At 36.0% G+C, this 26,573-nt stretch overlaps 1 protein-coding gene, 1 long non-coding RNA gene and 2 pseudogenes across 3 annotated transcripts; 3 read left to right on the forward strand and 1 right to left on the reverse strand.

Moving 5' to 3' along the window:
• Positions 1 to 718: 718 nt before the first annotated feature.
• Positions 719 to 12,568, reverse strand: LOC114318977 (pectinesterase QRT1-like; annotated as a pseudogene).
• LOC114259571 (NADPH--cytochrome P450 reductase 1-like) lies at positions 7,591 to 9,140 on the forward strand. The gene is made up of 6 exons (XM_082881921.1): positions 7,591 to 7,668; positions 7,761 to 7,837; positions 7,936 to 7,993; positions 8,088 to 8,168; positions 8,283 to 8,319; positions 9,022 to 9,140. Exons 1-6 carry the CDS (start codon positions 7,666 to 7,668, stop codon positions 9,096 to 9,098), a joined length of 333 nt encoding a protein of 110 aa, XP_082738047.1. The 5' UTR covers positions 7,591 to 7,665; the 3' UTR covers positions 9,099 to 9,140.
• LOC145796774 (uncharacterized) lies at positions 9,826 to 11,516 on the forward strand. The gene is made up of 5 exons (XR_014337286.1): positions 9,826 to 9,898; positions 10,000 to 10,281; positions 10,363 to 10,430; positions 10,523 to 10,603; positions 11,169 to 11,516. It is a non-coding gene; the product is annotated as an uncharacterized LOC145796774 (long non-coding RNA).
• Positions 12,569 to 14,482: 1,914 nt separating the features above from the next.
• Positions 14,483 to 16,298, forward strand: LOC114305279 (small ribosomal subunit protein uS10c pseudogene; annotated as a pseudogene). Its single transcript, XR_014339246.1, has 3 exons — positions 14,483 to 14,794; positions 14,878 to 14,937; positions 15,719 to 16,298. The product of XR_014339246.1 is annotated as a small ribosomal subunit protein uS10c pseudogene (transcript).
• The last annotated feature ends 10,275 nt before the right edge of the window (positions 16,299 to 26,573 follow it).

Genomic DNA, 26,573 nt, shown 5'->3' on the forward strand with positions numbered 1-26,573 from the left:
ATTACATCAACCTTCTCCTTCCTAGAAATTACAGTTGTTGTGGGTCTTTTTTTTAATGTTTGTCATAAGGTCTATATTAAAAAATATAATTGAGAAATTACACTTCAATTGAAAGTTGAATTTTTTTTTTTAAATAAATAATAAACATTACAAATATTGAAAAGTAAAATTATAAATTATTTATATTTCTGTAATTAATTTTTACAAATTCTTTTGTTATGTAAATTTTTTAAAAAAATTTAACAAGTATTATGAAAATATGTATTTAAGGTGTGATTTATATTGCAATTTAACTATTGTGGACACACTATTTTGTGCATTATATATATGTATACACACCATATTCCCCTAATGGAATTATCAAAAAACACTCACTGTTGAGTCATCTAACAAAATTTACAACATTTAGTTTTGTTAAAATGTCATATTTACTCTTATCCCAATATCCAATATCTAATATCTATAATGAAACACTTTTTATTACTTCCACTCTCAAGTGCACAACATGGCACCACCAAAACAGGGTCACAGTATGGCCACCTTTGCAACTTCACAAATGGTCACCAAAAACACCCTATAAACAATACAACAATTCACTCTCATACATACAATCACATTCAAACAATACACAAATTCAAAACACGAAGTGATCAAATTTTTTGTGCTAAGGACTATTTTGTCATTTAATATAAGCATAAATAAATAAAAATGCCCAAAATAACCGAACCTCAATATACATGATTGTATAAATATATGAAAATAGTACTACTATAGTCTCAACCATTGCTCTCCAGCTACAAATGCCACATTCAAATATGGTTTTACTTCCTCATAATTCAGAGACATTGACCATGGCACTCTGTTTCTTCTATCTGCTCCTCTCCCTCTACAATGGTATTCTCCAAACATTACAGTCCTGTAATTGCAAACTCGAATTATATTTCAAAGTTTTAAATAGTTTAAAACATTTCCGTTTTTCATTTTCTGTTTTCTTTAATAAGAAAAGATTCATACTTTTGCCTAGATGGTTGATTCCAATCGCTCCACCCGAATGGAGTTATTATATTGTCGATATCACAGTATGAGTATATTACTCGCGAGTAATTTTCCCAAGCTCTTCCCAGGTAGACAATTCCTGATCCATTAATTGTGCAATTTACAAAAGAGAACCCTGTATCATCATATTGTGAATCTCTATGATGAGCTGCAATTGCTCTAAATCTTTCAGCTGTTGAGTGAAGAACACAGTCCTAGTTCAAGAAATCCAATTCTACAAATCATTATCAAGAAACATATTGGACATATGATTATCATATACAGGTAGTGAGGATTTGAATGATACCTGATAGAGTGATCGAGATCTACCAAATATGAAATCAACAGAACCTTGAATGTAGCACTGAAAAAAATAATGTGATCCGTAATCGTCTAGAAGTGTGTCTTGTGTCCCCAAGACCCTAACTTTGTACAACATGGCTTTATCGGCGGCTAACCTTAATGCTACAGCTTGCATTCCATAGGCTCTAGGGACCGCAACCACTGAGTTCTAGCATACCACATCATTGATGAGAATTGTTGTGTTTTGGGGTTTTTGTTTTAAAAAATATAAAAACAAAAATAGATATGAGTGTTGGAAAAATGGTTTTATATAGGTTTTTTTGTTGGCTAATTTTGAGCCCATTTTGGTTGGACCCCAAACACCTTTTAGGGTGGGTCCGAAGAGGTGAAGTGTTTCTTGCCGCGTGGTAAGTCACACGGTGAAGACGGAACGTCAAAACCATTTATGAGTGAATGGGAAGATGACGTTGTTTTCAGGTCTAACATTAATTTTCTACATAAAATTCTTTTGAATTTTTTCAATAAAAATTAGTGTGGAAATTTAATTTAAATCTAAATTCAAATTTTAGATTCCTGAGTGGTTTCTTAAAGTTTGTAATTGTGGGAATTTAATTTAAATTCTAAATTTAATTTTTTAGGTTCCTAAGTGGTTTCCTAAAATTTGTACCTCTTTTTATTTATTTATTAAACTATTTAATTTGATTTATATATTTTTATATATATTTCAAATAGTTTACATAATAAGTGCCTTTTGTTTCTTTGTTTTGGTTAAGTTTATTTGACTTGGTCAAACCAATGGTTGTTTTTCCAAATTCGTGTGGTAAAGCTGATTCCAAAAGTTGCTAACGGACAGATTCGGTTTTTATAAACTACTATGAATCTGTTTGAAATTTTCAAAATAGTATCCGTTACACTTATTGCACCTGTTCAGCCTTGTAGCGCCTATTCGGGCTGTGTAATTTTGCCTATATATACTGCCATGTTTTCTGCAGTCTAGACCCTCGGAGAATTCAGTCTGAAACGGTCTTATTGCTGTCCAGATTTTATTGTGTGCATTTTTCTTCATTTTAGTTTTAGAATAAAATTCAGAGAGTAAGAACACAAGGTTCTAGTTCGCCGAACAAATTGTTTGGAGTACTACTACAATTTGTGAAGATCATTGTATCTTGGGAGATAGACGCCACTCAACCGTAAGTACCGTAGCGGGGCGAATCTGTCTTAAGGACAGAGTGTCACACACTCGACTTGGTCTTGTAATTTTTATTTGATTCGACAAAATAAATCTGGTATGTTATTTATTTATTTTGTTTGAATTTATTTCAAGTTATTTTATTTACATAGAAGATTGTTCCAACAATAAGTTTGTACCTCAAAGGTGATACCGGTTGCGCAAAAGAAATCAGATTATATAGTGACAGAAGCTGATCTAGAGGTCCCTAATTGACATCCATTATTGTCTTTATCAGAAGCTTTATCATTCCAAGTGATAATGGTTTCAGAAGTTTGATTTTCATCTCCAATGAATGAAATGTAAGGCTTGGAGTTTGGAACAAACACCTTTTCTCTCCATTGTAATTTAATTCAAGTATTTTGAGATCTTTATATGTATATATGTAGAAACACAAGAAGCTATGATGATGGAAAATGGTACACAAATATAATTTTAAAAAATAAAATAAAATCATCAGCATAACATTACAAAATTAAAAAAAAAGAAAAGAAAAGAAAAAGATAGTGGTATTTTTGAAATCATTTGTCATGTTTTAGTTTAAATGAAAGGATCACAAAAGGTAGTCATCACATATGACTGAAAAAAAAAAAATAATTAATTTACAATAGACCATTCATTATTTTTTAAAAACAAATATGCTGAAATTATATAATTTCAATTATTGAATAAATGTGATTTTTAAATAAATGTCCTACACAGAAATTTACAAAATAATAAGAACATGAGACCCGCCTTAGGCCTCACAAACCCAACATAACCAAATTAGACTTCTTTCAATTTGAACAAAAACAAGATCCTATATATAATCCAAACAATTCACTCGAACTATTAGCCTTTTTTGTGTCTCCATGTCATATAATGGGTTCTATTTTTTCTTTTTTTTTTTTAATTTTTTATATATATGATCAATCTTATAGATGTTATTTATTTCATAAATATGAGTGACAAAAAAAATTAAAATATAAAATGGTGAAATACATTTTCCCTTGTTTAAAATTCTTAAATAACTTACAAACACTCTTATGCGAAGATAATAATTACAAAAAAAATTAAATATTGAAGGTAGGTTCAAAATCAATATATAGAAATTAGAATGGATATTCCATAACTTCCAATACCCACGTCCCCACTTTTCGAGTCCCCATCTTCCCAATACAACCCCACATTTATCAACCAAAGAAAGAATAGAAATAGAAGAGAAATCACCATAGAACACTACAAGAATTTACACATTTTGCGACCACTTTTACCGACCAAAAAAATTTTGGTCGCAAAAAAATGACGTTTGGCGACCAAATATTAATTAGTCGCGAATGATCATTAATTTTGGCGACCAAATTTTATTGGTCGCAGAAGGTTATATTTTGGCGACCAAAAAATATGTTGGTTGCAGAAAGTGGTATACTTTTGCCGACCAACTACAAATTTGGTCGCGGAAGGTCACATATTTTTTGGCGACCAAAAATTTGGTCGCGAAAAACTTATTTTCAGCAACCAAAAAAAATTAGTCGCCAAATTAGTATTTTTAGCGACTAATATTTTAGTCGCCGTTGATTGAGATTTGGCGACTAAAAAAATTTGTCGGCAAAAGAACCTATTTTTGCGACTAATTTGAGAGTTTGGTCGCCAAAAGTTTGGGGGGAAATTTAAAACGGGGCAGGAATTGAATTTCAGAAAAATAATTCCAGATTGGGGTAATTTTCTACTTCACACACTGTTGATGCATTGTTTAACTCGTCTCCTCCCATTCCCTCTCTGTCTCTCTCTCCCTCTCTGTTCTTCTTTCCTACCCTCCCTCTTGCGCTCGCTCCCGACGCTGGCCTCGATTTCTGCCTCTCCCCCATTCTCTCTCAGTGTCTTCAAGTCGCAATCCTCCCACTCGCAAGGTAGGGTTTCCGATTGTGAATCGCGACACTGTGCTTCGATTGGGTCACCGAAGTCTAGGGTTTCCACCACCACAGCCACCATCATCATCATCAGCTTTAGTAAATACGATGATTTTGGGTACCCAACGACATTGAAACAGGTCCCTGTTATATTTGGTGCCAAATTAGCCTGTGAGAGGCGCATAACATAACAAAGAGAGTAGCTGCGTTTGGTTTCTGTAAATTCTTCTTCCTTTCTCAGGGATCTGAACCCGGTAACTTCAATCACCTCCACTGCTCTCTCTCTCTCTCTCTCTCTCTCTCTCTCTCTCTCTCTCTCTCTCTGTGTGTGTGTACACTATCGTGTTATTTATATCAATGCACGAATTCGCGTGAATTCATTTTCTGCAAATTCATTGGATATGTATCGATCGGTGATAATTGATGGCAAATCTGGTTATGTATGCCATTTCTTATGTATTTCGATCTTCGTTTGTGATGAATTCAACGTTGTATATTACAGATCTGAATTGCATTATCATTGTCCTGTAATACATGTCTTTAATGGGAATGCAGTCTTGAAATGTTTGTGATTCAGAAAGGATTGGGATAGTAATTGATTTTTAGTTTTTTTTTTTAATTTTTTTTTAACTGTGTGCAATGTCGAAAATTTGGGATTACAATTATGTTATATTGCATGAGAAATTTGAGATCGCAATGTTAAAAAACAGAAATAGCAGTGGATATGAATTTTAGGAAGTACCTAGCTTTTTCAACCTCCGCGATGGCACTTTTCTAAGTTGTTGTGAAAAAAAGAAAACAAATGGTGCTGGTTTTCCACTATGAATAGCTCCACTAGATTTGATTTGTGAACTTGTAAGTTGTATCATTATCGGCTAGTGTTTCTTTATGTTCTTTATTCAAATTCTTGTTATACTTGTAGACCGTGACTTTAGGTGGTAGTCTATGGGCATTTTCTGCAACATTCTTTTATAGGAGAGTGGAGGGTGAAAAGTTCATCAATCAGTTTCTAGATATAATCCATTGCAATTAATAATAACAACTGAGTTGTCAGTGTGTTGTGTGGTCAGGAGGGTGGGATATGTACTGGAACCTCATATTGCAGGTAATCTAATGGCAAAGTGAGAGATGGTCATGCAATTTGTTTTGATAACATTCTTGGGCAAATTAATGATGTTTGGCTTTTGGAGAGTTTTATTTCTACATCACTTCTTTATATTATCATTTTATAGGTTTGATTCTGGTCTTTTTCATATAAATGCGTGGTTCTTTTCTAATGTGGATTACACTGTTTAGATGGTGGCTTGATTTAGATGTTTGGCTACCGAGAGTACCATGTGGGCTGAGTGAGTTGTGGATAAATGTCTAGATGATTTGGATGATTTTGAATAAATGTTTTATTTGTTAGTGTAATTAAGAATTGGTGGAACTTGACCAAACTTTTCTTTTTTGATCAAATTTTTTTTTATTAAGAACTTGTGGATCATCTCTTGCTTTATTGCAGTTCAGCCAAGGATATTTAGATTTACTTTTCCATTTGCATGGGCTATCAGCTTGTCATGCCAATAAATTAGGTTTCGGATTTGCATGGTGGTGTAGGAGATGGAAACAGGGAAATGTTTTTTTTTTTTTTTTGGGGACAAGTTAAAGGAAAATGGTGCTTTTTTTGTTTACTCGTATTGAGAAAATAATTACACTGTCCAAAGGACTGGATTTTTCATTACATTAAAGTGGGTTGTTTCGATGGACTATAACAACTATCTATTGTGAATGGATTTTCTTATTTTATAATTTAAATGGGGAGATGGTTGCTTTCTTATTACCTCTCCTAGACCCTTCTGTTAGCAATGGGTATGAACTTTATGATATTTTTTTAATTGCTTATTTTTGCCTTACTTCTGTGCTCAGCATGCAGGGGAAAACTATCACTACAGGAAATATATGACATAGGTGCACCTATAGGTAATCACATTCTATCGTGCCAAATAATATTTATGCTCACAAGTCATGTGAACTTGTTGTGCTTTCACTCCCACAATTTAACACCTTATTTCCTTGCCTAATTGCAAAATAGGTTGTTGAATCACTCCCCCTAAACTGGCTTGTCAGAAAATTGAATGCGAATGCTTGATGAATTGTGTTGTTTTATTTTCATTTTGACTGTATGTAATACAGGATACACATATTTCCTCCTATATATAATTGTCTTATGTATATGCTTACTTTAATACTCAATTACCTGCCATTAGTTGTGTTATTGTCAAACAATAACTTCATTCATTTGCAATTCACTGAAAGTAGAGTTTGACTGCTAAAATTATTTAGAATTAGAACCTGTGGTGTTATTGCTTTCAGGATGAATCTGTACTAATATGGTTCACAGGGAAAGAGGAGAAACACCTCAAACTAAGTCACGTGTCTAAAATCATTTCAGGGCAGTGCACTGTAAGTTTCTTGCCTCAATAATTTTCGTGTGTATTTTAATCAAATCAGGGGTGACACTGAAACTAATAAAAGTGATAAGCCTTTTGATCCCGTTGTTTTTTCTATTTTAAAAAAATGGTACACCCAGTTTAGTCCCCATTGGATTTGTCTTCTGGGTTTGATTCTGAACTGGGTTCTTCACGGGGTCATATTCATATACATCGTAGTCCAGAAATTAAAGAAGAACCTTCGTATTCACCACCACCACCACTTCCTTAAACAGGTTGGGGGCCATGTGGGGTGAACCCATCTCCTCAGATGGGTTGGGGTGAAGGACCATATGGAGTATGCTCACCTCCTCAAACAACTTGGGGTTCGTATGGGTTGAACTCACCTCCACAAACTGCTTGGGATTCATTTGGAGTGAATTCAAATACTCAACTCACCTCCTCAAACAACTTGGGGTTCGTATGGGTTGAACTCACCTCCACAAACTGCTTGGGATTCATATGGAGTGAATTCAAATACTCAAATGTATTATATGAAGAGATCTTCGCCTCTCATTCAGTTTGTAAGTTGTGATCCAAGGATTTCTCATTAGGCAGGACCTGAATCATCATCATATTTATATATGAATTCATATTCACCACCACCACCACTTCCTCAAACAGGTTGGGATTCATTGAATTACTTTGACTGATTCGATTGCTGTTTTTTTCAACTTTTCAGGCACTTGCTGAGGAAGGTAAAGCGAGATACGAAAAGGCAAGCTTTAAAGTAATTGATATGGTGAGTTTGACTTTTTTTGCTCCTTTTTTTTTGATGTAATTGTTTAAAATTTAATTTTAGGGTTGATTATTGATTGAATGAATGGTTGATAGGATGATTATGCCGCCACTGATGAAGAATATGAGGAGAAATTGAAGAAAGAAACTGTGGCATTTTTCTTTTTAGCTACGTGAGTTTTTACTTCACATCACATACATACATATATACATACTCGTGTATTGTTGGTATATAACATTGTATTTAATTTATTTGTTTGTTATGGTATAGATATGGAGATGGTGAGCCAACTGACAATTCTACAAGGTTCTATAAATGGTTTTCAGAGGTAAATTTTGATTAATTTCTAATTTTTATTGTTACTATGGTTCTTCTACCAAGTGAGATTTGGGTTTCATGGCGTGTTATATGACTGCCTATAGGGTAAAGGGAGAGAGAAATGGCTTAATCTTTCGTACGGAGTGTTTGGCCTTGGCAACAGGCAATATGAGCATTTCAACAAGGTCTGGATTTCATTTCATTTCATGTTTTGGTCAATTTCACGTATATATTATGTGTGTATGCAGTGTAATTCTTAACTAAAATTTTGTATTTGTGGTTGTGTTATTGGGAAATAGATAGCAAAGATCGTGGATGAGGTCCTTGATGAGGAGGGTATGTTTTGAATCCCTGTTTTGTTCTCCTCTAGTGACCTTTTGCGTCAATTTGTTGGAATTTGAACAAAAGTTACTATACTTGAGGAGTGAATGCTAAACTGTGGATTGGACATGGGAAAAGTTATAGCAGTACTTATTTGCTTCTGTTGATTACCGTTAAATTTTTTGGATAAATTGTGGTGTCTTGCATCTCTATAAATTGTTGAATGTTACCATTGTATTTAGTCCTAACCATGCATGCTATTGCCTTCTGTTTGAAACATGCGTTGTAATAATATTTTAGTCCCAGTTTCTTGTAATTTCTGTTATCATAGGCAAATATACATGTTTACTGTACTATTTTCATAGCTAAGATAGTACAGAAATAAACAATTTGTTGCTAGTCAAAAAAATGTAGGTCTTGTTTGGTTGTGTGGAGGTTTGTGTAAGTGACTTCACTCTAGGACATACTCCAATTTACATCCATCCCATTGTTGTGATTGCCAAGAGAATTGAGTACCATGCCATATAACTCTATTGAAGTGGGCTTTACATTTGCAAATAAACAAAGAGTGAAAAGATGACTTATTGAAATATTAATGGAGAAATTATATTCCTTTAGGTGATGGGTAAAGTGTCATTGTCTCTTCCAATCGTGCTCTTGTTACCTTGAATTAGTGTTTATTTCTGTTTTGCTCATGATTATGTTTATCATTTACAGGTGGAAAGCGTCTTGTTCCAGTGGGTCTTGGAGATGATGATCAATGCATGGAAGATGACTTTGCTGCATGGTATTAAGAACATGAATCATTACCTGGAACTCATAGCATATATATTTTTGCAACTTCTTTAAGATATATAGAAATAAAAGCTTAGTTACTGCTGCTAATGTAGGCGGGAATTACTTTGGCGAGAGTTAGATCAGTTGCTTAAGGATGATGACAGTTCAACTGTTGCAACTCCTTACACCACTGCTGTGTTGGAATATCGTGTGGTATATCATGACGGCACAGATGCATCAATATTGGACAAGAGCATGAGTATGTCAAATGGTCATGTTGTTCATGATGCACAACATCCATGCACGTACCAAAAGAATGTTTTAAATCCTGAATTTTTCTGTTGCCAGTTAATTATAGGCTTTTGCTTCTGTAACCTAACAAATATTTTTTCTTGGAATTAAGGTCTAATGTGGCTGTGAAAAAGGAGCTTCATACTGCTGCCTCTGATCGATCTTGCACCCATCTAGAATTTGACATTGCTGGAACTGGACTTGTGTAAGTTGCAATTCTAATTCACTTAATTATGGATGTATATTTGGAATAAGGTGATGACAAATTCTGTCGACTTACTACTATTATTTATTTTTGGTAAGCAAATTGTCAACTGGATTTTGCTTTAGCTTTAAATGGAAAATGCCTGCTCTTTAAATTTAAAACAAATTGGATTAGAAAAGGCATGCATTTAATGATGAATCAACTTTGTTCATTTATCTTTCTTCACTTCCTTTGTCCACAGATATGAACAGTGGAAAGACATACACAATGTCTGGCATTACTGAACATGTTGTAGCTGATTTATTTGACTACATACATATGGTACTTTAAAAATGCCATTCTTTTCCCAATATTGTTTTCTGAAATCAATTACACTTGTACGAATTCCTACTCAATGTTGCTGTATGTTTTTCAACATCTAGCATAATGATAGAGAATTTGTATTGAAATTCTCTGCAATTGAGATTTACAATGAAGCTGTCAAAGACCTCCTAAGCCCAGATAGTGGCCCACTTAGGCTACTTGATGATCCAGAGGTGAATATTGTACTTGATGTGAATACAAATGACATTAATCTGAATTTTCACAAACATCTTTAGCTGGTCTCTTCTCTCTTCTGCAGAGAGGAGCCATTGTCGAGAAACTTACAAAGGAGATTTTGAGGGACTGGGACCATCTAAAGGAGCTCCTCTCTTTTTGTGAAGGTAAGTGTCGTCAATTGGTCATAGTAGTCCTGTTTTCTTGGATGATATTGTAAGTCTATTCAGTGCATTGCGTTCGTGCAGCTCAAAGACAAATAGGGGAGACCTCTCTGAATGAAACGAGTTCCAGATCTCATCAAATTCTCCGACTGGTATGAAATGAGTTCCCCATTTTTGTCACTGAAGCTGTTATTTATGATATGACTTTAGGATCCGTCATACTAATTTTCCCTTTCATTTGTAGGTTCAATTGCAGCATAAGATAAAACAAGAGGCAGAGCAATTTCGACAATGGAAGGCCTCTCATGAGAAGGAATTGCTTCAGGTACTTGACGTTTCTCAGTTATCCATGTAACCTGGGATTCTTCATTTTTAAAAAGCAAACATGCTTCACTTATAAAAGTTTTAACTTATGCATGCTTCGGATTTAATTAATCAAAAAGGAAAAAAAAAGAAAAAGAAAGAGGCAAACAAGTTGAACATGTTATTTATGGTATGCACGGATATCATTGAATGTATTGTTGATGACGTTTTTCTCAAGCAGCTAAGGAAGGAAGGCAGAAGAAATCAATATGAGCAACATAAACTACAAGCTTTAAACCAGCTTTATTTCTTCGTTATATTCATTTTTTTTTAATCTGGAGATAGTTGATAATGTTTCTTATAGTACTCATATAGATTATCTTGCCAGGTTTTGTAATGTCATGTAAGATGAGTGATTTTGGAATTGGTTGTTTTGTTTGGTTAATGCTAAAAAGTCTGCCACTTGACGCCATATCTATATTTCGAGGGTCCTATATATGGGCTCCTGCTGATGACGAATTGATTTTTCTCTATTTAATTATGCATTTTTCTTTCCTACAAGTATGACATAATTCTCTCTATTGCAGCTAAAACTATCCTATCAAATTGTGGCTATTGTTTCCGGTGCTTTGAATGATGCAGCTGCAAAGAAGTATGATTTGGAAGGATGGTTTCCTGCATCCAGCACTTACAGAGAACTTGTTTCCTGTTCAAACTGCACTGACTATCAGTCCAAGAGATTAGAGATTCGATATGGGTAGAAAAAGGGTAGACTAGTACTTATATTTTTGGATACACTAGTAGTTATATTTTTGGAAGGGTGTGTATAGAAAATATTTAGTAGACTACTAGTTATATTTTTCGGTTGATGTACATGGATAAAAATTTTAAACATAATAACAAGTATTTGTTATGCCTTAAATTTTTATGTTAGATGAAATATGTAATTTGGAATTATTTATGGATGAAAACTTATAATAGTTGCTGATTTTAATTAAACAGGTTCAGAAATGGTTGATCTATGTATTTTGTTGAATGTTCATGATTCAATTTATTTGTTGGTTTGAATGATTTTTGCAAATTACAAATTATATTGAATAAATTGGATGAATTATTATAAATTACAGGTTTATTTTGTTGGATGTTGGCGACCAAATGTGACAATTGGCGACCAAAATTTTTAGTCGCGGAATGTGACAATTGGCGACCAAACTAATTTTGGTCGTGAAATGTCATAATTGGCGACCAAAATTTTTGGTCGCGAAATGCCACAATTGGCGACCAAATTAATTTTGGTCGCAAAATGTCACAATTGGAGACCAAAATTTTTGGTCGCGAAATGTCACAATTGGCGACCAAACTAATTTTGGTCGTGGAATGTGACAATTGGCGACTAAAAAATTTGGTCGGCAAAAGGCAACTTTTTGCGACCAAAATGTTTTAGCGACAAAATGGATTAGTCGCAGTAAATAAATATTTAGCGACCAAAAATTTAGTCGGCAAATGTAACTTTTCCCGACCAACGAAAATTTTGGTCGCGAATTACTTTTGCCGACCCTCAATTGGCGACCAAACTAGCGACAAAAAAAATTGGTCGCGGATAACTTTTGCCGACCAAAAATAGACTTTTAGCGACCAATTTTTTTGTTGCCAAAAGTGTTAATTCTTGTAGTGGAAAGAGAGAAAAATTGCTAACTGTGGAGTTTATTCTCAATGACAATCACATTTATAGACATAAATACATACAAACCTGTAGATTCCAGGATGAATGTAAATTTTCACTCTCTGTGAATTGAGCAGAGGAACAATATCAACTGCACCTTGTATTGTAACTGAATCTCCCTTACCATTCTGATCAACAACGATTACTCGGCTTCGATTCTGTTCCTCGGTCAAATCCAACCTCTCTTTCTGCAAATCCACCTTCATATCCTCCCAAGTAATGTAATTCATGGTGTAGGCTTGGCTCTTTCCAGAGCCCACTTCAATGCTTCCCAAAAACAGTACCAAAAATCCTGCAACAAGTGAACCCATAACTTGATTTCCTCAAACCTTTGATGTTCTCTTTGTGGGTATCTTTGAATTTGAAAGTTGATGGAGTTGGACTAAGGTGCAAAGGTGGTGAGGAAGAAGTGGAGGCAATAAATATAGGACGGTGGTGGTGTAAAAAGATGGTTTGTTGAGGAGTAGTTATGGAACTCCAAGAGACATTTTTATTGTATACTAGTAGTGTTGGCACACATTATACGGTGTGCAAAAGTGAAATAATTAGATTTATAATTACAATTTAAAGAAGTTAAATAAGGTTAAAAATTACTCCAAGCATCTGGATAGAGGTGCGGTTGCACCTATTTATATTATATTAGTAATAATAAAATAACTTCAAAAAATTAGGAATTATATGTGTATTTATCTCCCAAAGTTTGAATCTTGATTTGTCATAGTTTAAACAGTTACAGCGTCAGCTTTGTCTATACCACCGTAATTATTGTTTCATAATAGTATAGATAGATATACATTCTTGTATATTATGTATATACATATTTATATAACGGTTATGGTTTTTTAACTTCAGTTGTGTTTTGTGGGGAGGTGAAAAGTCACTCTGTTATGTGATAAAGCATGCAGGGGTGAGCACAATTAGTAGCAGGGTCCTCCTCAAAAGCATGAAACATGCAGTACTCTCAAAATGTTTTGTAATTACATTCATATTTGTATGAATTTACTTTTACTCTCTTGAATCTCTCCCCACAGGAACACGAGATTGATTTTGTGTCTTATTTGTTAAGTTTCAATGTTCACTATATTTTTGGGCAAATTATATCCATCATTCTTGTAATTTGTACCAATTTTACTTTTAATTTTTTACAATTTATAAATTTAGACGGTAATAATATCTTGCTAAAACATAGACAGAAACTAAGAGTAAAATGATGCATCTAAAAGAGAATGAGTAATTTTAAATTGTATGTCACGCTCTTAATAGTTTTGAAAAGAGTGAATGAAATATGTTGTCTCTTCAATTTCTAAACATAATTTCTCAATTAGACTAAACTAACATATCATGAAAATTTTAAAAATAAAATTAAAGTTATACAAATTTTAAAAATTAAACCAACATAATAAACAAATTATAGAAACTGTAGATGAAATTTGTCCAAATTATACATGTTTAAAATTTTAGTGCTGCATTGAATCTCGTGAGATTTTTCTTCTTGAATTTTAGATACATTTTATTTATTTAAGCAAAAAAACATATTTTTAAATATTTTTTCCATATATGACAAAAATCAAATGTGAAAAAAAATGCTTATTTTGACTAGAAAATATTTTGTGAGACATGACAAGCTAATCACCGCCATTTAAAAAAAAAAAAGAAGCAGTATTAGAAATATAAATTTTCTTATCAAACAGTTACATAAGTGTGAGACCTACTACATCCACGTAAGTATTTGATAAAAAAATTAGTATTTATAGCATTTTTGTTTTAAATTTTTTTCACTAGACCTAACAAAACATATAATATTCAATTTAGTTTTAATAAATTACATTAACCACTCTTAAATTTAAAAATATATATATATATATATATATAATAAATACCATAAATTTGACATTATTACACAACCTCCATTTTAATAAGATTAAAAGTAACGGAAATAATGCATAGCCTGGGTAAACATAAAAGTAAAAATATAAATTTCAACATAAATTAGATAACAACATTAATTTCATATACACGATTAATAAATTACTAATAAAAATAGGACATAGTATTACTATTTAAATTTAAATTAAAAAAAATTAATGTATTATGTCAAATTTATGTGACTTCATATGTTTTTTTTAAATTTTATAATTTATCTAAATATTATTTTTGGTCCAAATAAATTGTTTTATAAAAATTATTGAAATAGGGGAAAAAGAAATTTACATCTGGATAACACTGCGAAACTGTTGCATACCAGAGAGAGAATCAATAGCTGTTTCATCACTTTCTGCTACAATTCGTCCGCCATTCCCATCACCCTCATCATCCAATTTCTCCGCCATTGTTGTCAAGCCTGAGCTTTCTCTTCTCTCTTTGCCCTCTACTGCTTCACCGCTAAAAGCCCTAAAACCCTCTCGATCATCTACGATTAGGGTTTTTGCTGCACCTGAAGTCTTGGATTCCCTAGAAATCCTAGATGGTCCTGACTCTTCTACGCCTGAGGTTTGTAATTCTTCTAATTTAGTGTCATGAAATACTCTGTTTCTCTGAATTTGAGGAGATTAATGTTAATTTGGGATGTTCAGGTTGGAGGATTGGTGGATTCTGGTTCGTCGCCGCTCAGTATTGGGGCCGATGCTGAGAAGGTAATCTTTTTCCCTTTATGCTCTGTTTGGTTGCTGAGAAAAGTTGAAAGGAAGAAATGACATTATGTTTTTATGTAGGAATAGATCCCAAAACAACCATTTGGGTGGTATAAGCTCCACAACCATTTGCACTGGGATTGTGATTCTTGCTCTAAATGACATTTGTCTCTCAAATTTTATGAAAAATAGATTACATATTTTTTTACATTTGATAAGAATAGAAGAATGGTGATGTGTTGAGGAATTAACCAAATACACAGTAGCAAGAAGAATCAATTACAAATAAAAGAAGCATTACGTCTATAGATACGTGGTTCGGCAAGATTAGTCACACTAGCTTCACTATATTGAAAAAAGAAAAGAAAAGAGTACAAATTGGTTGCTTGTTTAAACAACAATGTATATGTTAGGGTTCACAGCCCCCAAACTCCCACCTTCGGGCTGGCTGCCGCCTGCAACCTCTGTGCCAACTAACTGCCAAGTTGGATTCGCAACTTCATGGTGAGGTGTACAATACTAATTAGGCTCCACAAACCCAATATGATAACCTTTTGAAAAAGAATAACTAGTCATTAAATAGTCTTGCATTGGATAAGTGTCAATTGTTTTTAAGCTTTTGATGGCGATCTGTTTAGTCAAATATCTTGGAAGTCCATGTAAATCGTTCATGACTAAATGAAACTGAATTTTCGATTAGATATATCTCTTAGATTTTTTTCTTAATATTCAGTAGTTTTAGTGACATTCCGGTCATCTTATTATGTTTTTTGTCCATTCTCAGATGGCACCGAAGCAGAAAATTAGGATTAAACTTAGGTCATATTGGGTGCGACTGATAGAGGATACATGCAAGCATATAGTGGATGCTGCAAGGACTACCAATGCAAAGACCATGGGTCCTGTGCCGTTACCAAGCAAGAAGCGAATTTATTGTGTACTTAAATCTCCACATGTCCACAAAGATGCCAGGTTCCATTTTGAGATCAGAACTCATCAGCGCCTCATTGCTATTCTATACCCGACTGCCCAAACAATTGATTCCTTGATGCAGCTTGACCTTCCTGCCGGGGTTGATGTGGAAGTCAAGCTCTGAGAAAGCATTGCTTCAGCTTCAATGAGCACTGTATGTTCACACTTCTTAATTTGAGATAGGTTAGACACCCCCTCTTAGAACTGTATATGAGAATTCCACCTCATACAGCCCAAGCAGAAAAACACTCAAATACTAGTTCCGATAGATATGTAATAGAAAGTTTGAAACTTCTTAATCTTTGATTCAATCTTTTCTATGGTGTAAGAAAATTGTGAAAGCTCTTCTTTGTGGCAATAATGCCAAATTATCAAGTTGGTTCAGTTGTCTCTATCTTGATCTTGATCATAGCTAAATAAGAGCACTATATTTTCCTACCGGCATTTGAAGCTCTCTTCAAATTTAAAAGCAAGCACAACCTCTAATTTGGTGGTAGTATCATGTCATGCTTGTACAAGAGTTGCTTGAGAATATTGTTGAATGAATAACTAAAATATTGGTTGCAAATGTTGAGTTCTTTTTTGTTTTTAAAGATGTTGCCCATGTCCATATGAGCAGTTTTGAAGGACAATTGCTATGGAAGAAAATTTGGGAGATTTGTAAATCAGTGAGTATGGAGATGCAAGTGTTCTTTGTTACGGATCGGGGGCACACCAGGGAACTCAAACAAGCAATAACACACAAGATTTAACGTGGTTCGGCAAGTCGCCTACGTCCACGGGCAGCGGATTCACTATATTGAACAAAATGGTAAGAATTACAACACTCTCTGTAATTCTCTCTCTCTCTTTGCTCTCTGTTATCTCAGCAGTATCTCAACTCTCCTTAGCTTCTCTATATATAGAGATTACAAATGCAAGAGGAACCCTTTGAAATGAGCTGGCTGCCAGCCCATTGTTGTGCTTTCGGTGGATTTACAGATTGAAGCTTCACATGGCTTCTCATGGCCTCATGGCCAACTCACATGGCCTCATGGCTTCCCCACCATGTAGCTGGCTGGCACTTTCCATGGTTCGGCAATAATCTGTAACCAATATTCAACAAATCTCCACCTTGGCGAGGATTCTCTTATCCAACATAGTGATCGATCAACACTGCCATGCACCCGAAGGTGCTCAGTTCCGAGAGATGTTGACCAAGTCCAAACAATGTTGGAACTTGATCCCAGAAACTACCTTTGTGAGCATATCAGCCGGATTATCTGCAGTACCAATCTTTTGAAGCAGAATATCCCCTTCATTCACAATTTCTCGGATAAAATGGAAACGGACATCAATGTGCTTGGTGCGGGCATGATGAACCTGGTTCTTTGCCAAACAAATGGCACTCTGACTGTCACAAAACACCTCAACGTGCTTCTGAACAATTCTCAAGTCTTCAATCAACCCATGTAGCCAAATAGCTTCCTTAAAGGCTTCCGTCACTGCCATGTACTCTGCCTTTGTAGTAGACAAAGCCACCGTTGACTGAAGCGTTGACCTCCAACTTACCGGCCCTTTAGCAAGCGTAAATAAATACCCTGTTGTTGACCGGCGTTTGTCTAAGTCACCAGCATAATCTGAGTCCACATATCCTTCCAAATTCTGCCCGAGTCGGTTATCTCTCTCGAACTTCAATCCCAGATTGACCGTGCCATGTATGTACCTTAGGATCCATTTCACTGCCTGTCAGTGATCTTTTCCTGGATCATGCATATACCTGCTTACCATACTCACAGCATGCGAGATGTCAGGCCGTGTACAAACCATAGCATACATTAATGCACCAACTGCATTTGTATATGGAACCTGTGCCATATGCTTCTGTTCTTCTTCTGTGCGTGGAGACAACGAAGCACTAAGCTTGAAATGAGGGGCCAATGGTGTACTTACAGCTTTGGTTTTTCCATTGATGCCAAATCTGTCTAACACTTTTTTCAGATACTGGGTTTGTGTCAGACAAACCGTGCCCTTCTTCCTGTCTCTCTTGATCTCCATGCCAAGAACTTTCTTTGCTTCTCCCAAATCCTTCATTTCAAACTCCCTTGCTAACTGTGCCTTGAGTTTGTCAATCTCCACCTTGCTCGTAGATGCAATCAGCATATCATCTACATATAAGAGCAAATAGATGAAGGAACCGTCGGGAAGCTTACGAAAATATACACAATGATCAAATGGACTTCTTGTGTATTCTGTCTCCATCATGAACCGATCAAATCGCTTGTACCACTGTCTCGGGGATTGCTTCAATCCGTACAACGATTTGTTCAGCTTACAGGCCCAATTCTCTTTTCTAGCAATTTTGAAACCATCTGGCTGGGACATGTATATCTCCTCTTCAAGATCTCCATGTAAGAAGGCAGTTTTGACGTCGAGTTGGGCGAGCTCGAGATCAAACTGTGCAACCAAAGCTAACAAGATGCGAATAGACGTGTGCTTCACAACAGGTGAGAATACCTCATTGTAGTCTATTCCTTCCTTCTGAGCATAGCCTTTAGCTACCAATCTAGCTTTGAATCTGATGTTGTCTCTGCCTGGAATGCCTTCCTTCTTGGTGTAAACCCACTTACACCCAATTGCTTTCTTGCCTTTTGGAAGTTGCACCAACTCCCAAGTCTGGTTCTTGTGAAGTGACCCGATCTCTTCATCCATAGCCTCCTTCCATTTGACACTTTCTGCATTATGCACGGCTTCTTTGAAAGCGCAAGGAACATTGTCTTCAATGATTGGAAGTGCATAGGCTACCATATCGGTCATCCAACTAGGTTGCTTAGTAACCTTTTTTCCTTTCCTGATTGCAATGGGTTCTGATTGTTGCGGAGCCTCTGGATCTTCATTTTCATCTGAACTCTCTTCAGAGCTATCCTCTGAGACTTCTTCAGGATGGTTGATTGGCTGACTAGTCTTTGCTGGAGTCTCAAACTCCACCTGCACTGACTTCTTCAATGCTTCCTCATTCTGTTGACGATCTGGTTGCTTCAGCATTACAGACTCATCAAAGGTAACGTCTCTTCTGATGAGAACGTTCTTTGATTCAGGGCACCACAGTCTGTATCCCTTGACACCGTCACCGAAGCCCAAGAAGATGGCTTTCTTGGCTCTTGGATCCAACTTAGATTCTGTAACATGAAAATATGCTGGACATCCAAAGATACGTAACTGATCGTAATCAGTAACTGGGACTCCTGACCATACCTCCATGGGAGTCTTCCCATCTAATGTTGCAGTAGGTAGTCTGTTAACAAGATGACGAGCATAGTTCAATGCCTCGCCCCAAAATGCCTTGCTCAATCCAGACTGTGACAGCATACACTGGACTTTCTCCACCAAAGTGCGGTTCATGCGTTCTGCAACTCCATTCTGCTGCGGTGTTCCAGGAACTGTGAAATGTCTTACTATCCCTGCATTCTGGCAAACCTTAAAGAAGGTATCTGATGTATATTCTCCACCATTGTCAGATCTAAGCTTCTTGATCCGTCTGCCTGTCTGGGTCTCAATTATCTTCTTCCACGTAAGAAAGATGTCTAGGACTTCATCTTTGTGTTTCATTGTATAAATCCAAACTCTTCTAGAGAAATCATCAATGAACGACACAAAGTAGTGTTTACCTCCCAACGAAGCAGTCTTGGAAGGACCCCATACGTCGGTGTGGACGTAGGCTAGAATCCCTTTGGTACGGTGAATTGCAGTACCAAACTTGATTCTTGTTTGCTTGCCCAATACACAATGCTCACAGAACTCAAGCTTCCCCGTCTTGGCGCCTTTCAACAGGCCTTGCTTTACCAACCCTTGTAAAGCCTTCTCACCGACATGCCCTAGGCGCATGTGCCAAAGTTTAGAAGTGTCTGATGCATCATCTTCTGAGCTGGAACTGGTGGAGACAGCCACTCTCCCTGTGACTGTAGAGCCATCTAGGAAATATAAATTTCCTTGTCGAGTACCCTTCATTGCAACCAATGCTTCTCGAACAACTTTAAGGACTCCACCTTCCATGGTTACTCTGTAACCTTTGGAGTCTAAAACTCCTACTGAGATGAGATTCTTGGTTAGATCTGGTACATACCGTGCATCTTCAAGAATTCTGATTGTTCCATCATGGATCTTCAGTTTAATTGTTCCAATCCCCTTTGTCTGGCAAGCTTGGTCGTTGCCCATCAGCACAACTCCTCCATCGAACTCTCGTAAGCTCGAGAACCACTGCTTGTTAGGACACATATGGAATGAACATCCGGAATCTATTATCCATTCATCCGACTGGCCATATGATGAAACTGTGAAGGCTCCTCTTTCATCATTATCTCCATCTCGTGCAATATTTACCTTCTCTTCTGTCTTGTCTTTATTTGGACAATCTTTTGCCCAATGTCCCTTCTCGCGACAAGCTGCACACTCGTCTTTTGCAAGACGCCTTTTGTCTGAAGGTTTCCCCCTGGATTTTGAGCGAGACTTTCCTCGCCCTGTATTTCTTCTGTTATTTGTTCTGCCTCTGACTGTTAATGCCTCGGATGTTGAGTCCCTGTTTGCAGACTTATCTTTCCTTCTGAACTCATTGTTCACCAAGGCGTTTGCAACATCAATATACTTGATCTTCTTTTTACCGTACAGTAAAGTAGTAGTGAGATGATCATACGAGTCAGGCAAGGAATTTAACAATAACAGTGCTTTGTCTTCATCACCAACTTGATCATCCAAATTCTTCAAATCCGTAATAATTTTGTTGAAGTTATTTAGGTGTTCGTTCATCGAAATACCTTTAATGTAGTCGAAACGAAACAATCTCTTCCTCAAGTAGAGCCGGTTCTCAATGCTCTTTGTCATGAACTTATCTTCCAGCGCCTTCCAAAGCTTCTTCGCAATATCATATTCTATAAAGGCATACTTCTCCTCTTTTGCAAGGCAAAGTCGGATGGAACTGCAGGCCAGGAGATTCACCCTCTCCCATTCTATCTCATCCAGGTCATCTGGTTTGTCTCCCAGAGTGAAGTGCAGGTTCATTTGGACAAGCATATCCTTAACTTCGCATCTCCACATGCCGAAGTTGCTGCTTCCATCGAACTTCTCTACCTCGAACTTGGCATGGGACACCGGGGTCCAATGCCTAGAAGTGCTTGGACTGGCTGAATTACTTACGGACTCGGTTGATCTAGATTCTGCCATTTTTTTTTTTTAGAAACTTCAATTCAAAAAACTGACCGTACAGATGTGTCCGGAATACTCCAAATAGTTGGGAAGCACTATTGGATTGTCAAAAACGGACTTCGAATGGCTCCGATCTGGCAAAAACACTTTGGACGGGTCAGATCTGCAGAATCTGGTGCGTTGAGATGCACCGGATAATTTCTCCGGTCAACGGCTGGTCAACGACTCGGTCAACGGCGCAGGCTGCGCGGTCAACGGAGGATCGGCGGCGCGGTCAACGCGGCTGACAGCTGGTCAACGCGGCTTGGTCAGCAGCTCAGGCTGACTGGGCTGACACGTGGCTGACACGTGTCTGACACGTGGCCTGTTAGCCGGACACGGGGCGCTGACGTGGCGGGATGACGTGGCGCTGACGCGGTGCTGGCGTGGCGCTGACGTGGTGCCACGTGGCTCGTCTTCTTCCTGGAGACGCGCGTGTGGCGCGTGGGTGCGATTGGGATCACGCGCCGGGGACTACACGGTGCGTGTGGGCGCGTGCCGCGACTGGGACTCAGGCTCCAACTTCCAGGGGCGCGTGAGGGCGCGTCAAAGCTCCTCTGGGCTCTGTTTTTGCTGTTCTGGACTCTTCTCGGGGAGTTCTTCCTCCTGGTATGGTCAAAAGTGGATTTTGAGCACTTCGAAATCTGGGCACTTTCGGGAAAAATTCGATTTTTCGCAACCTGAGCTGTGATACCAATTGTTGCGGATCGGGGGCACACCAGGGAACTCAAACAAGCAATAACACACAAGATTTAACGTGGTTCGGCAAGTCCCCTACGTCCACGGGCAGCTGATTCACTATATTGAACAAAATGGTAAGAATTACAACACTCTCTGTAATTCTCTCTCTCTCTTTGCTCTCTGTTATCTCAGCAGTATCTCAACTCTCCTTAGCTTCTCTATATATAGAGATTACAAATGCAAGAGGAACCCTTTGAAATGAGCTGGCTGCCAGCCCATTGTTGTGCTTTCGGTGGCTTTACAGATTGAAGCTTCACATGGCTTCTCATGGCCTTATGGCCAACTCACATGGCCTCATGGCTTCCGCACCATGTAGCTGGCTGCCACTTTCCATGGTTCGGCAAGAATCTGTAGCCAATATTCAACAAATCCAATATTCAACATTCTTGTGCTTCGGTGCAAGTGAAAACTGTGGCCTTATTTGCACTAGAGCACATACTCCACTTGCACTATATTTTTGCAATTAATTTCACTTTTTTAACACTAATTTGCAATTTCCTCAAAATAAAATTTCCTGATTACACACCCTAATTGGTATATATGACATTTTTATTCACTTTTTGAAACTTTTGATAGCCGAGTCAAAGTTTTTAAAGGCGTATGCGTACCTTAAGGCGTTTTACCCTTCATGAGGTGAGGCGTAAGCCTTAGGGCGTTAAGGCGTAAGCATTTCAAATTTCACATTTTAATATTTAGTGAATAAATTAAATATTTTAAAATAGTAGAAAAAATAAAAACAATTAAATATAAATGTGTAAATACTTTTCTCCTTAAGGTTTTGGACATTCTACTACATAAAAAAGGAAGTTTTCATTTATTGAAAGTGAAATTGATATTCTTGACTTTAGTGATTGAGCTTCTCACTTGATCATTAACTGTGTGTTTTTTTTTATTGATCATTTACTTATTTTTTCCTGTAGAATATAGTTGCAAAAATGGTTTCTTTTTATTTTTTTATGCTTAAACAATCTAATAGACAAAGTTTAACAAAAGCCCAAGGCAATTTCTGCATGTGCGTACTTCTCACATGCTTATGCGCAAAAAGCGTACAAATCGCACTTAAAGTGCATGTCTCAAACTGTGATGTGCAAGCCTTTGGGGAGCAATGCCTAAAAATCAAAATCTTGATACGTTTTACCTTAGCCTCGAGGCGAGGCGAGGCGAGCATCGAGGAGAGTCTTAAGAAAGCCTTTTAAAACTCTGGCCGATTCCATAAAATTCAGGCTTTAATAACCAATTTTATTTCTTTAGGTGCAAAAGATTACATGTAGGTTGAGAAATTGCTCAGGGAGAGCAATTGCGGGGCTGGTGGTGAAGGGATGATGTTGTGGTTTTGTGCCTTGAAGGTAAGCTTATGATTTCTTATCTAGGAAAAACCTAGACAATTGATTTCTTAAAAGAATGCTCAACCAAGTACAGTCCCTTTGGTAATTGAAGTCAATGTATGCTTTGTTTTGAAAACCACACCAGGAAACAAATTTGCTAGTTCAGTGCATATCTTTTAGAATATTGAATTGGTCGATTTCATGGTTTTCCACACAGGGCCAATATTGATTAAATGTCGCTACTCTGTTGCTAAATTTAGTTATCGGCGGTTTAGATGCAAGATAATTCAAGCTTAATAGGATTAGACTGAACGAGAGATATTCTAAATTATTATAATAAAAAAATTCCACACACTTTTATATGAATAATGTCCTAAGTTTCTTATGTTTCAAAATTTTTGTTATATGGTATTGATAATAAGTGCATTGAGATTTAGGTATAATCACATCTCAAAAAATTTATGGTAACATACCGTTAATAATGAACTAAAAAAAAATAAATAAATAATAAATTTAAGGATAAAGTATCCTGACCACATGGTGCAGTCATTGTGTAAACTTTTATTAGGATTTAAATGCAATGAATCTAGTAAGGAGTGAGTGATTGTGAAATAATGATTCAGTCAATTAAATAAAGTTTCAATGGTCATTGAAAGATATTGGAGAAGAAATAAAGCAGTTGACACAGATTTTTTTGATTGATGTTTTAATTAAATAATAAAATAATTAATGTAAAAAGTAATTTTTAAAAAAAAATATTTTTAACACGTCTTTTTATAAAATAAATAAATATAACAATGAATATTGTAATAAAATATTCATTTAATTTTATTCTTGTTCCAGTAAGCTAATAGGAGTCTGCTGTTTTGCATTTTGAAGAGCCACCACAAGCTTGAATCAAAAAAAGAAGAGCTACCACAACCACTAAGGTCAAGTTTGGCTACTCAAAATAAGTACGCATTTTTTATCTTTTTATCTTTCTTCTATCACATTATCTCTCTACTTTTCTATACATCTATTCGTAAAAAGACAAGAAGTGCACTTATTTAGGTCATCCCAAACAACTCTTAAGCCAAAAGTGACACAAACTGGGAGGGTCCTACGACGGTTGATTTGTGAGAATAATATTTGAGACGTCTAAAATTTTTGATTCTAACGATTTTTAATTAATTTATGATCCTTTATTATTTATTTATTATTTTTTTGTTTTAGGGTTGGTCTGGCAAGTGAAAAAAAAATTAAAAAGTTAAAAAATTATCAAAAAAGTTAAAAAGTTATCACTATTCATAAAAAAAAAAAAATTAATATACAAATATTAAATATAAATCAACTTTTTGGCCCATCAATGTACTGACGTCAGGGCAGCTTCAGTGAAAGGGAAAAAAAAAATTTCATGTGTACATTCGCTAAGTTGGATGGTAAAGTTGGGCCCGTGGGGGCCCACCATGGGTCCCGTTTTGATAATCCAAACCGTTGAAGATGTAGAACTCGTCTAGTACTATATGCTTATAAAAAATCACGTCTATCGGATATCCCTAACTACATGATCAAATCAGTTTTGTAAAAAAAATTGAATGGTGTTATAGTTAATAGTTGACAAAAAAAACTAATACGATCAGATAGTTATCGATATCTAATCAACGTGAATTTTTTACAAACATATAGTAATCGACGAGTTCTACACATTGAACGGTTCTGATTAGAAAAAGGGACCTGTGGTGGGCCCTTACAGGCCGAACAACACAGCCAATCAAAGCCCGAAAAGGAGGCAATCTTTTCCCATGTATTCACCAAGCCGCCTGCATTGCTAATCCGTATAGCATACTACACTATTACACACTTCTTTATGTAATTTTTTAATACACATTTTTTTTAAAAAAGTCAAAAAATTAAATCAAACATCCATATTTTTTTCTCAATTTTTTTATTTTAAAAAGACAAAAAGTACATTTATTTAGAACACCTCAAACAACCCTTTAATCTCTCTCCCTCTCTTTCACAAGGCGGCGACGGGTGTTTGGGTGCTGGAGGTCCTTATCACAACTGTTTTTCGAAAGAATAATGTTTGAGGGTCCGAAATTAAGGGCTCGAATTTGGCTCGAAACCCGAAACGACAATTTTTTTTTTCTTCCTTTTCTTTCTCTTCCTTTTCTTTCTTTCTTTTCTTCTTCTTCGTTGAACACAGGAGAAGAGCAGAGACGAGAGAGAGAAACAGAGTCGTCGTCGCAGCTCGTCGCTTATCGCTCGTCGGCATCGCAGCCCCGCCTCCGCCTCCGCCTCCGCCTCCGCCTCTGCCTCTACCTACGCCCGCCTCTGCCTCCACCTCCGTCCTATTTTGTTGGCCCCTCCAGTCCAGTTCTTCTTCTCCTTCTTCTCCTCCTCCTCCTTCTTCTTGTTCTTTCCCCTAATTTCAAGCCAAATTTGAGCCCCTATATTCGAGCTCTGTACCGGGGTTATTTTTGAATGCTGCATTATATACACGAGTGACACATGCTAACACATCAGACTAGAGAGCCTAAAAGTTTAATAAGGATTCTCTTCTTAATGACCGTTCCAATGTCAATTTTGTCATTAAGTTGTTTCCTCCTTGATGAAAATAATAATTTAAAACCTCCTAGTGAAGAATCATTGCACCAACCAAGAAGATTAAAGAAGGGAAATAAAATAAAATAAAATAAAATAAAATCTTATTTGTACCTTCAATTATTGTGAGAGATTTGTTAATGAAGTTTAAAAAAACAAAAAAATATAATTAGATTTTTTTAAATATATTTCTCCATCCACAATTTTTGTTGTTCAATATTCTTTGACAAAATTGACCAATTTTTTTTTTTTCATTTAGACATTTATAGTAGGAAAAATTACATTTAAGTAGAGCTGTGGAAAAAAAATAATATATTTTTATGATGGCACAACCATCCTTTGTGCATGATACAAATTTATTCTTATACTTAGGTTAAGTTTGGCAAGTTATCAAAAAGTTACTCAAAAAGTTAAAAAGTTATCACTATTTACCAAAAGTCAAAAATTACGACTGCACAACTCTCGATCCTAATTTTCTCCTACACACTAATTTATACAATTTTTTAATACATATTTTTTCATAAAAAGTCAAAAAATTAACCCAAACATCCATATTTTTTTCCTCAATTTTTTAGTCTAAAAAAATAAAAAGTATACTTATTTAGGACACCCCAAACAACTCCTTAATATAACTCTCTGTGTATATCAGAATTATACTCAAAAAAAAGTTTCATTTATAATGTTATTTTTTTCTCCGTTACTAGAAATTGAGATCTTGAGTGAAAGATAGAGTCTGCATAGCGTGTAGTAATTGGTGGATTATTTATTTTGTTTTAGCACTTATAAATAATTGCTAGCGAT

This window comes from Camellia sinensis, chromosome 8 (assembly GCF_055761805.1).
Source record: "Camellia sinensis isolate YWXY chromosome 8, ASM5576180v1, whole genome shotgun sequence".
Classification (NCBI taxonomy): Eukaryota; Viridiplantae; Streptophyta; class Magnoliopsida; order Ericales; family Theaceae; genus Camellia; species Camellia sinensis.